General features: G+C 37.9%; 1 protein-coding gene across 1 annotated transcript; it reads right to left on the reverse strand.

The window, feature by feature from the left end:
- Positions 1-8,292: 8,292 nt before the first annotated feature.
- LOC128624862 (uncharacterized) lies at positions 8,293-12,080 on the reverse strand. Its single transcript, XM_053652675.1, has 4 exons — positions 11,505-12,080; positions 9,696-10,283; positions 9,553-9,588; positions 8,293-8,519 (listed from the first exon to the last, which is right to left on the reverse strand). The coding sequence occupies exons 1-4, from the start codon at positions 11,519-11,521 to the stop codon at positions 8,516-8,518; spliced, it is 645 nt and encodes a 214-aa protein (XP_053508650.1). The 5' UTR covers positions 11,522-12,080; the 3' UTR covers positions 8,293-8,515.
- Positions 12,081-12,578: the final 498 nt, after the last annotated feature.

Below are 12,578 nucleotides of genomic sequence, written 5' to 3' on the forward strand. Positions count from 1 at the left end.
GTAAATGGGATGCTTGTCAACGAAATGTTTTGTCAAACTGTTGGCAAATTGCTGTGGTATAAGAGAAGTGAAATACTTGGAGATGTGCTGTTATATGAAAATAATCAACTTTGCAGTGGTAACAGTAACTCATCAAGTTTTGTCCTTATCATGCCACCGGTGAGAAGAGAAATGAGGATGAAATTGGGCCCAATGCAAGACACACTGAGGAGCCTGTTTATGAGATCCATTTACCCTATATCTGTATGTAGTGGTTTATTCTCAGTACAACACTGACATTGTTATGATTGTGTTTATTGTGCAGGTATGAGTGGATCAGCTGCAGCAGTGCTGGTGTTGATATTTGTAAAGTAAGAAACAACCCATCAGTGTATAAAGGGTGATTAATACTCAGTATAAAGCATATGGAAACACTTTCAGTCTCTACCTGTAAGTATTCAGTTCAGATTTGGCTAAATTAGCTGTGTAAAAGCAGGGAACTGAAATCTGTAATGATTACTCCAGATTTTACAGACCGATGTATGAAAATGTCTACAGAATATGAAATACGGTTGAATTGAGAGACTGAGCCTGAGACTGTTATTTACCCACAGCCTGAGTTCTGGATGAACAGGAACATCTGCTGTAGTTATAACTTTAGTTTCAGTATGAACTAAAGGAATGAGGGAGTGCTTATAAATCTACTTTTCTATACCACACCTGAACCAGTTATATGTACAGTATGTAATTCGTTTATGCACACAAAGCCCCACCTAACCTTGTTCTCCACAAAACAGCTGTGTGTATTTTGGAATATACTGTGTGTCACGATTTCCCCTCACGCAAAGCACTGGAGCACGTGGCGCGCTCCGAAACCCGGAGCTTTCGCTTCCGGGTTTGTCAGTGACATTGACTTTGTTTTATTTTGACACGTGTGTTTTGTTATGATTTCTGTCCTGTCTCCGCCCCATATTGTCATTGGTTGTTTCCCTTATGTGTCATTAGTCTCAGTTGTTTTGTGTTTCACCCCAATTATGTTTAGTATTTAAACCCCTCGTGTCTCATTGCTCGGCGCGAAGTATTGCGTGAGTTTTCCGTGTACCAAGCCTTTGCTCCTTGTTTCATGGTTGATAGTTTTGATCTTGTTCTTGCCCTTGTTCTTCGATTCTGTTTTGCTTTGTTTAAGCCCATTTGCCAATCGCCTGACCTTTGCCTGTTAATGACCATGACTATGTTTCACGATTTGGATTTGTCTGTCTGTCTCTCGTATAATAAAGCTCTTATCTACACTTGCATCCATCCTAACCTCCATTACATACATTACATTTAAACTGTTTATGTTTATTAGGTTTACAGTGTTTAGCAGACACCCTTATCCAGAGCCACTTATAGAAGAGCTTTGGAGTCTCAACAAAAACACATCCTCATGCTAGTTCACTCGGTCAGGGACTCAGAGCACAATCCAGAACATTTAGTGAAAATCTGTCATTTTATTTTATTGGCATTAATTAAAGAATAATAAACTGAAAAAATATCAAGAAAAGGAGCCAACACAAACCCCTAAATTAAGACAAATAAAATCAAATAAATAATTGTATTGTGTTGGTGTATAAACAGAGAACGAGAAGGCCTGTCTGCGCAGAGCCTGCATAGCATTTATTACCAACCTGTTCACAGAGGTAGATGTGAATGACACTGCAGAACAGGTGGATAAACACATGCCTCAGTGCTTCAGTTTTCAAAGGTAATATCACAACATGAGCTTTTGGTGGGGAATACACTAGGTGAGACCAGAGAGCCTGAGCGAAAAGTCTTGAAGTTATTTTTGTTGAATTATTTTGATGATAACTGCCAGTTGCCTTCAACATCAGTTAAGATACATCAACGGATCCATGCTATACTGACTGGGTTTTGTACTGTGTAGTGTTGTGTGTGTGCCCAATAAAATTTGAACTGAATTTGAATTTGAAAACACGGTTTCGAACTCACATGATTTTCCTGGCAAACTGTGAGGCTTAGCATGGAAGTTCAAGTTCATGTGCTTTTTATAGCAGTTCAACAGAAGAAGTGATTCAATATTCAGGGGAGGCTGCCTTCTGGTTGCAAGATGTTACAAATTTATTTCCCCTAGGTTCCACAAGATTGAGACTCTTTCTGTTCCTTGAGCTGAACAGACATGTAAAAACACTCAAAGTTTGTTATAGTAACCTAATTAACATAAAGTTAGATCATACTGAATGCACAGCCAGCATCTTTGATCTGAAGCTAGGGCTATTGAATTTTAGATCTCTTACATCTAAATCACATATTGTTAATGAAAACTTTACTGATCAGGAGTTTAATATAATGTGTTTAACAGAAACATGGATTAAACTAAATGAAGCCAGTCCTCCTGGATACAGTTATATACATCAGTCCTGTCTAACTGACACAGGAGGAGGTGTCGCAATCATTTACAATGATAATCTAGGCATCACACAAAAACCTAGTCATAAATTCCACTCTTTTGAAGTACTTTATACTAGTATAACATATGCAGCTACAAAAAAAAGTCCACTCAACCTTGATTGGATCACCCTCTGATCTCACAGAACTTGATCAGATGACCGAAAGCTTAGAGTTAATGATAGATGATAGATACGGTAGCTACACTTATAAGAAAAATAATTACAAAAACTAGCACCCTGGTATAATGATCACACACGCACACACCTTAAAACAGACCACTTGAAAATGAACTAGAAATCCTTTTCTAAGATCTTGGAGATAAAGAAGAGGTCTGATATTGGCCTATAGTTGGACAGCTGACAGAGGTTGAGGTCAGGTTTCTTTAATCAAGCGTTTGATAACTGCTACACAGTAAAATCCCTAGTGTTGAATTAACACCCAGAGTGTTTATATGAGGCCAGTGGACTTATATAAATACTGAAGGGTGTGAATTCAACATTGTGGGTGTTAAATCAACACTGGCGATTTTGCTGTGTAGTTTAAAATATTTAAGTACATACCAAGTGCTACGGGAAGAAATTATTATTTGAAGAAGGGGTTTGATTGCTTCTGGTAGGTTCTGTTTGAAGAAACATGTAGGTAAGGGATCTAGTATTCAAGTTGATGAGGGAATTGTGAAATTAGTTCAGTCTCTTGAAGGGAAGAAAAACATTGTAATTGGTTATCTGATGTGGTTATGTTGACTTTACATTAATATTTAAGTTAATTTGATGTATACAATAAAATATTACTAATAATAAAATGAATAATAGATTTGTTTTGCCTGATATGTTCAATATTGTCATTGAAAAATTCATGAAATCCTCTTACTACATATTGATGGTGTGCATGTTTCTGTTGTGGTCATATTCCTGGTTAACCTTTCATCCATCCAGCATCCAGCAGTTCAGCGACCATAACCTGCTGTAAGCTACAGCACCGCACCACATTGGAATGGGGCCAAAGCATATTACTGCATCGTACATCGCTTTCACTAATTTACACACCTCTACAATGTTACTCTTAGTAACCTCTGACTGACAAAGGTGTATATCATTAGCACCTGCATGAAAAACTATCTTTGAAAACCTGTGCTTGCCTAAGATCCTAAGATTACCTGCTATGTCTGGTGCACTGGCTCCTGGTATACACCTAACTAAAGCTGCTGGAGCCCCTAACGGGCTAACTAATTTCATGTGCCTTAAGATAAGAGTCTTCTATAACCAGAGCTCTTTCAGGTTTCCCAGCGGGTGCTTCAATGAGGAGAGCAAACCTGTTAGACACATGAAGCGGAGAGAAGTGGTCCTCCCATGGGCGAGCCTTAGCATTAGCTTTGGCTTTGCGATTATACCACTGAGTCATCACCCATTCAACCACTGTGAGGGCTCTAATGCCGGAGTGGGGGGATTGCTATTTCTGCCTGAGACATCCAGACTTTCCCCTACAGAAACTATGCTGCTCTCACTCTCACTAACCCTGTCTAGAGTCTGCATGTGCACCTCTAATGCTGCAATCTTCAAAAGCTCACTAATATACACTTAGCACAAGTACTAACAACAGAGGAAGAATAACAAAAAATCCTGCACTCAACAAACTGAACAATCTGAATGTTTGCCATGGTGCCATTGTTTACCTTAGTCAAAGCTTTGTGGAGATTATTTTAGGCAGATTTGACAATGATGACCTCTGCTTTCTATCTTTAAACGAAAAAACAAAAGCATTCTTTGAGAAAATGAAAATGCGAGAGAAGGGGTGAAAAATAAGTGAAAAAAGTGAAAAATACAATAAATAAAAATTATACCGCAAAATTATTGGTGTCACTGAGGCCTTGTGGAAACACGGTTTTCAACACTGGTTCATTCCACCGGTTCACTGCAACCAAAGTGGGAAATGCAAAATCATCAGGAGACTGTTTACATGGTTTCAGTGTCAACAGTCTCTCTCCATCATCACTTCCCGTTTCCAGGTGATCGAATGCTTTACATAATTCTTGTTCGAAATTTGCATAGGTTTGATACATCAGCATGGAGTTAAACATGTCAGTAGCTCAGGTGAGCTCTCTGCTTTGCTTAGCACCTGTCAGATTTTATATAAATCTCTGGAAAAATACACAAGAGCACTAACAAAGAGAAACTCATATTACATTAGGAAACCTTTTTGCATTTGCCTGAACAACCATCATATTTTTTTGAGGAATCACTTCTGGGTCAGCGGAAGTGGTTGCGTTACTCACATGGGAGCCTGGATGTGGTGTGGTTGCCGCTTGTTGGTCCCCTCTACCATTTTGGAGAATTTCCTCGATGACACTTATGGAATCTGCTGTTCATGGATGCCAAGCAACTGGCCTTGGGAGGTCAGTTGTCTGAAGGTTATGCACCTCAACTGGTTCAATGGTGTGAGGTGAAGTCTTCTGTAATGAAGGACTCATTTGTCTTTCAAGACAAAGATATTTTTGGGGATAAACCTGTGGGTTTTTTTTTTTTTTTTTTTTTTAAATTTGATATGCATGAGAGCAGAGAATTTGTGTGATTTTTTAAACAAAAGCTCAAAAGGTTAAAAAATAAAGCCAATTCTTCACAGCCTTTTTTGCTCTTATTTACCAAGGGTGCCAATATTAGTGGAGGACACTGTATTAAAATCAAATATGAGAGAACATTTTAAAAGTGAATTAATGAGTATAGAATTCAAATGGAATTAAACAGGCTCAGACAATATAGAAAGTGGGGGAGTAGAATGTTATAGTGTAAAGCTTTTATTTCCAAAAATGGAACATTTCAGGAATTTCAGTACAATTATTAGCAATTTATTAATAATTTGTGTCTTTTATCATGTTTATTCAGTTTATTTTGATCTCTGGCATTACACATTTTAACTCACTCACCGAAATGAAACCTGAATATGATACAATAATAATGTTTTTAAACATACAATGCAAATTTTACTTTCTAAAACTGTAAAAATGCTCTGATTGCACATTACTCTGCTTTTATTGAAAACATAATTTTTTCCTGAAGTCTTTATAAATGTGAAAGATTTTAATGGAAAATTAATATTCATTCAGGAATATAGATGGCAGAATTGCCTCTGGAAATGTATTGATACTTTGGCACAGCCCAAGTCTCTGTATAGCTTTATTTTTGTACAATTTAAATCTAGACATCATGCTAAACAAATTCCAACTCTACTGCATGTAAATAACATTTTACCATGTCTATTTGTGCTTAGTTTGATATTATTTTAATTTTGTACATTCTCTTTTATTTTTGTTTAAACATTAAAAAATATATATTACATATGTCATATTACATAGGGCTAGATAATTAAAATGAGTGGAACCAGGTGTGTCTCCTGATTGGTTGGAATTAAAACCTGCAAACTCACCTATTCTAAATCATCACATAAACTCCACATGCTTCAGAGAATTACTCAGACATACTTATTAAGTTTACAATATTACCAAATATAAAAAGCCTTGTTTAAAAAAATAACTCAGAAATGATGTTCAAACTAAAGATCTTAACAGTATAATTCAATTCAGTTTCATTTATATACTATTTTTAAAATGGAGATTGTCACAAAGCAGCTTCACAGAAATCCAGATATAGATTTAAATCTACAGTGCCTTTCAAAAGTATTCAACCCCCTTAAAATCATCTGATTCATCTGGACTACGAAGGACATGTACACAGACTGTTCCAGTCAGTATTTTTATTGCAACCCAAAATGATCTTAAATTAACACTTCAAAGAGAAAATTCATTCGCTGTTGACAGAGCTTGAATAAATTATTAAAAACTGAAAAATGTTGCCCCCTTCAGACTAGTACTTGGTAGAAGCAGCTTTTGCTGCAGTAACAGCTGTAAGTGTGTTGGGGTCAAAGTTCATACCAGCTCTGCACACTGTTTGGAATTTTCCCAATTCTTTCTGGCAGATTTGCTCTGCAAAATCTGCAGGATTTTGTTTGTTGACTGCAGTTTTCAAAAGGTGCCATAGATTCACAGTGGGATTCAGATCTGGACCACTGTAGAACATTTTTTTAACCACTCCTGCATTGCTTTGGCCTTGTGTTTGGGACCATCATCCTGCTGAAGAATGAAGTATCTCCCAAGCTTTAGTTTTGTTTTAGCAGAAAACACAATACAGTATCCCCCTGTATTTTGCTCCAGTCATTCTCTCTTCAATTATGACAAGAAGCCCAGATTCTGAGGATGAAAAGCATCCCTAGAGCATGATGCTGCCACCACCATGTTTAACTATAAAGATGGTGTTATTTGAGGTACAGCCCACTTGGTTTGCACCACAATTTCGCTCTCATCACACACATAAAACAAAATCTTCACTGGGTCATTCTCATGCTTTCATACAGCTGTACTTGAGCAACGGTTTCTTTCTAGCCACACCTCCCATGCAGTCCTCAGTTATGCAGAGCATCAAAGGAGACGTATATTGCATAATCTAAATGGATTGAACAAAAAAATCTATATAAATGTGTGTAACCCATATCTGAATGTTATGATCTTTCAGATTTTAATTACTGATATCAATTTTGGATTGATAAAATTTTGATTGAAAACACCCCTTTTCTTTAGTAATTTCAGTATTTTTTGCAAACAGATTGAAATATGGTGTTGCACTAATGTTGTAATAACGTGTTTAATCCACAGGTACAGAACTTCAGGAGCCATCAGTGACTGTGCGAGATGGGACATATTCCACTCAGGTCTGTAAGACACAGTAGAAGAAACAGGAAAAGATGGAGAGGTGCAAGCTACTACACAAGTTGATTTATTTATTTTTTGGAGACTCTTGGACTTTTGTATTCAGTCACACCCAAACTACAGACACACACTAGTGAGTTAAGCCTCTTTTATAATGACAACATTTATTTGACTGTGTACACAGTGGTTTAATCATACAAGAGATTTACAGTCAACAAAGAGTTAAGAAACCACAAGCAAAATGCACACATATGTGACTGAATAGTCTTGCACTTATATAGCACTTTTTTTCTAAAGTGCTTTACACTGTGTCTCATTCACCCATACACCAATGGTAGAAGAACTGCTATGCAAGGCGCTAACTTGCCATCGGGAGCAACTTGGGGTTCAGTGCCTTGCCCAAGGACACTTCGGCATATGGAGTCATGTGGGCCAGGAATCGAACCGCCAACCCTACAATTAGTGGACAACCCGCTCTACAACCTGAGCCACAGCCGCCCTATGAAAGCACTTCCATGAAATCTTTCAGTTAGAATTTTGGCCTCATCATGGTACTGAGACAACACTGGTTAAAGTAATAAATGACCTACTACTGCCCTCTGATTAGGGATGAAACCGTTACCACCGATAAACCACGATCAAATTTCCAGACGGTCAGTATTACCGTGTCATATTTAATTATCAGTAAAACCGTGTGCGATTATCATGATTTTAAAACTCATGATAAATGCTGTCCACACTCAGCCAGCATGAGTCTCACGCAGGTGCAGCATGCAACATTGTTTTTTGAGAATGAAAGCGGACACTACAATTAAAAACTGAACGCGTCTGCTCAGTTCAGCCGAATTAGTCAGAATGAGCCGAATGAGTCCGAGTCGCAGCACAGATCAGCAGGAGCCAGATTTCATACATCACGTGACGAAAGTGAGGCGAGATGGCGGAAGATTTGGTTTAATATAAGCGAGTTGGTCATTTTACTGTTTTGTTATTGTTGTGCTTTTCATTAAGAGTAGTAATGAACCCACCATTCAAGCAATTGCTGCCTCCGAATTGCCGCAAATTCGAAAGCAAAATTGAAACGTGTGTGGACGCACGAGCATTCGTAAGGAATTTAAAAGCGATTGGGAAAAAAGGGAAAAGCACCAAACGAAGCGCCAAAACCTCCTTTCACATAAACTTTCTTCTGGCAAGCTATGCAGACAGGGTTTCCATCTTCTATTAAGTTTCCCTCAGCATCTTTAAAAAATTCAAAATATGACCACACTTGGGATTTGGTCCTCTTGGAAGGTTGGAAATTCTCCCGCGCGCCGTCGCTGCCTTCCGCCATGTTCTCTAACTGAAATAAATGATCGCAACAAGCCTAGTGACAACCATCCATCACTTTATAGTCAGATATAAAACTTGTTTAAACGATCTCGGTGTGTGTATCAGTACTTTTTGGATATTTTCAGCACATTTTGACAATACCGTGATAATACTGATAACCGTGATAGTTTTGGTCACGATAATCATGATATAAATTTTTCATACAGTTACATCTCTACATCTCTGATCAGGTCTCTGCTTCTGTTGCTTGATATCAGTTTTGCTTTTGATACCAAAGATCATAATATACTTCTAGACAGACTACAAAATGTTGTCAGGGTTAAGGGAACGCCTCTCTCCTGGCTCAGGTCTTATCTAGCTAATCATTAAGTTTTTAGATGTAAATGGTGATTTCTGTGAGCATACAAATGTAAAGTCTATTTTAGGCCCACTGCCTTTTCTCTATATACAGTATTCTACCTCTGGGTGCAATTATTTGTAAACATGGTGTTAGCCTCTACTGCTATAATGATGAGATACAGCTGTATGTTTCATCTATATTCCTCAATAGAATGCATCAAGATTATCCAAAATCTTGAATTGTAAATAAAATATTACTAATGACCTCTTAAGCACCGAATGGTCTCACCCCACAGTACCCAAGCAAACGTTTGGTTTATTGTGATCTGTGACACCTACTTCAATCAAAAGACTCTTTATTAATACCTAGAATAATAAAGACTACAGTCCCCCCACCTATGGAACACCCTTCCGATTACTACTCAGGATTCAGACACTGTCTCAGTATTTATCTCTCCATTGAACACCCGTGTTTAATCAGGCTATTCATGAGGTAAAGATCCACATCTGGGATATGTGATATGGGTGAATACGTCCTCACATCTTCTAAATCTGCCTGATAAAGACACATTTATCTAGGAACATGTCATACTTGAAGAAATAATTGAAAAAATCCAGATATAGCAAACTGGCCTTAAAGTTAAGCTCTAAGTATTTATAAGCCAACAGGAAAGGAGAGAAGACCTTATCTAGATGACACTTACTTATGAATATCACCATAACATGAAATGCTCTTGGATCTGCAAAGAGAAATCACAGTTTGTCAAAACTATTTGGTTTAACGACTAAAAGCTCTATTCAAGCAACCCAGTTAGACCTTTTTTTAGTATAAGGATATGTTCAATACTTTTTCTCCATCTTCTCACAGATCTGCTGAGTGATGCGGATGTATTTGTCCAGCTGGATGGCCAGGACTTCCACATTGCTGAGGCTCGGCAGGAAGAACGCTCCTGCATCTCTCTTGAAGTGGATGAGGAGTGGAGACACGATTCTGGCTGCAGAGATCACTGAACGTACGGACATGGAGCTCACACCCTTTGGCATGAAGCTCTCGCCCACGAACACAAACAGTGAGGTGACGGCTAGCTTCTCCACTGCAATCAGGAAGTGTTGGAGTTTCTCCAGTCCTTCTAAAGTGTTCTTCAGAACTTCTCCTAGCTCCTTCTCCAGCTCCTGCCTTCTGGAATCTGCTGTAACCTGAGTCAGGCCACTCCACATGTACTCTCCAAAAGCCTTGGCCTTGTTCTCAGCCTTCTGAACATGGTCAAACTTCAGAGTGATCTGATCGGCCTGGTCTTTGATGTCTCTCATCATATCGAGCTCGGTCTCTCTCTGTAAGGTCCATTTTGATTCTCCGTCACAAAACTCCTTTACTGTTTCAATGTATTTGACAGTATCTAAGATGTACTCGCCCAGCTGCTCCTGAAGTTTCTCTCTGTGATAAAAACATCACTGAATCAGTACAAATTCCTAAAGCTGCCCTACAAACTGAGGTTAAAATTTAAAGTCCTCACATGCTGCATATTGAAAAGGTGTTGGTTTTTAGAAACATGAACACTATCAGATAAACCTGAATACCCAACATGTGGACAGTGATATATTTTTTTTTTTTTAAGTTGACTAAGTCAGGGGTTTGTCTGTTTAGATTAAAAATAGATTTAAAAAACATGCATAATCAATGATCTAGGGAAGTTTTGGATAAGGAGTGGTAACAGTAACTCATCACACCACGCCACCAATCGGTATTTTACCATAACAGCAACACACGCTTATTATTTATTACTTAATCCTTTAATATGATCTCCAAAGTCCACCGTGGTGCCACTGTGGCGCAGATAGAACCAGGAAGTGTTTAACACAGTTTTTAAACACTTGCCACTCATGAATACCACACATTACATCAACACAAGAGGAATGCAAGGTGTTGCACTTTAACTTGTATTATTAAAAACACTGACATTAAAATTAAAAAAGCTTAATTCTTAACCCAAATTGTAATGACCAACTCTAAATAAAGTTCAGATCTGCCGACACTCAATGAATAAAAGCAATGACCATTAATCAAGATAAAATTTTACAGATAGTGTATGAAATCTTCTACAGAATATAGAGAAGAAAATCATTCTGATGTACAGTACTGGAACCTGCAGTATCTGACATTATGCAAAATAAAGAGCGAGGCCGTGCATGTAAATTAATCTCTAAATTAATTCTCGGACTCTCTGTACCACACTTGAACCCGTAATCGTTGTGTAATGCACACAAAAGCTTCACCTAATCCTGTTCTGATACGTTCTAGTCTATTCTTAGGTTCTACATTATACACAGCACTTAAAGCAAAAAAAGATGTGAACATCTCTGATATCATTTGAGTTGAAATATTATTTCTATGAACAGTGACAGAAAAAAGAAATCAATCCAGTAAAAGCATTAATGCCTCTAAGGCCTAATAAGTGCAGATTCAAATATGGTTCTTTTAAAAGCAAGTCTGTGTACACATTAAGGACAAAGGCACTGTTTATGGTGTGAAAATGTGCAGTACAGAACAGAACAGAGATGATCACTGCATTTACAGCTGTTTAACCAGAAACGTTTCATTATTATTATTATCTGAGCTGCATGGGAGGGACATTAACTCCTGTTCGATACCACAAACCTGCTTTTGGAACCCATTGAATCAGAATTGTAGCTTTTCCTGGTCCACTTCTTCTTCTGCTCTAAATCATAGAATGTGGATCAATTCTTCTTCGTCGTCTCTTCTTCTTCTTCTTCTTCTCTGTAGAATGAAGACGTTTCTCAAAACTTGGTCACGTTTGTCGACGTTTCCGGGTGTTTCAATTCGTTTACGACACTTTTAAACACAAATGGGTCGTAACTCTTTGCATGTCGCAGGGTGTATAGGCGTGTTAGAACAAAAAACAAACGAGCTTTTCTCTGTATTCGCTTTCAGTCCTGAGCAAAACATCAAGAAAGGACGGTCAGAAAACACTGCTTAAGATCCAATAAAAAGTCTAATGTTAGTAATAATAACAAGATGAAGATGACGAAGAAGAAGAAGGAAAGGAATAATAGTGCCTCCACGTCTCTTCCGTGAAAACACAGTGGACTTCCCCAGCTGTTAAAAAAAACAGTTATCAACGTTCGGTTCTTTTAAGAACGACTCTTTTCAGTGAGTCAGGAGAATCGATTCACTAAGAATAATAATCCTCTCACGTTGTCACATTGCTATTTAAACAAAGTAAATATGTTATAGCATGAGATTGTGCCTCTTTTTAATACGTCAACGTTCTAAAACTGCATCCTATGGGATATTGACAGATCCTGCTCTGAGTGAATCAAATTATCCGAAACGTTTCGGTAAAACCGGTTTGTTCAAAAGAGTCAGTGAAGTGCCTCGTAAGTTTCACTTTCATTTTTTGTGACGTAATTAAGTTGCGACATTAGATCACACATCTCAAGCATTCTGCCGAGTTCAACCACAGAGGACGATCCTGTTTTAGTTCTGGCAGATTCCTTTAGAGCGCCCGGACCGGAAGCCATTCATTTTCAGTGATGAGTCGTAGAGGGATCCGATCAAGGATTCAACTCCCAGCGACTGAACACTGAAGAGACTGTGATATCAGTAATAATATAAAAATTTAATATCAATATACTTAATATGTGCAGAAATGATTTAACATTTCATCTAAGATGCATAAATACATACCAAACTACTTGGGAATATTGGTGG

Source organism: Ictalurus furcatus, chromosome 2, assembly GCF_023375685.1.
Source record: "Ictalurus furcatus strain D&B chromosome 2, Billie_1.0, whole genome shotgun sequence".
Lineage (NCBI taxonomy): Eukaryota > Metazoa > Chordata > Actinopteri > Siluriformes > Ictaluridae > Ictalurus > Ictalurus furcatus.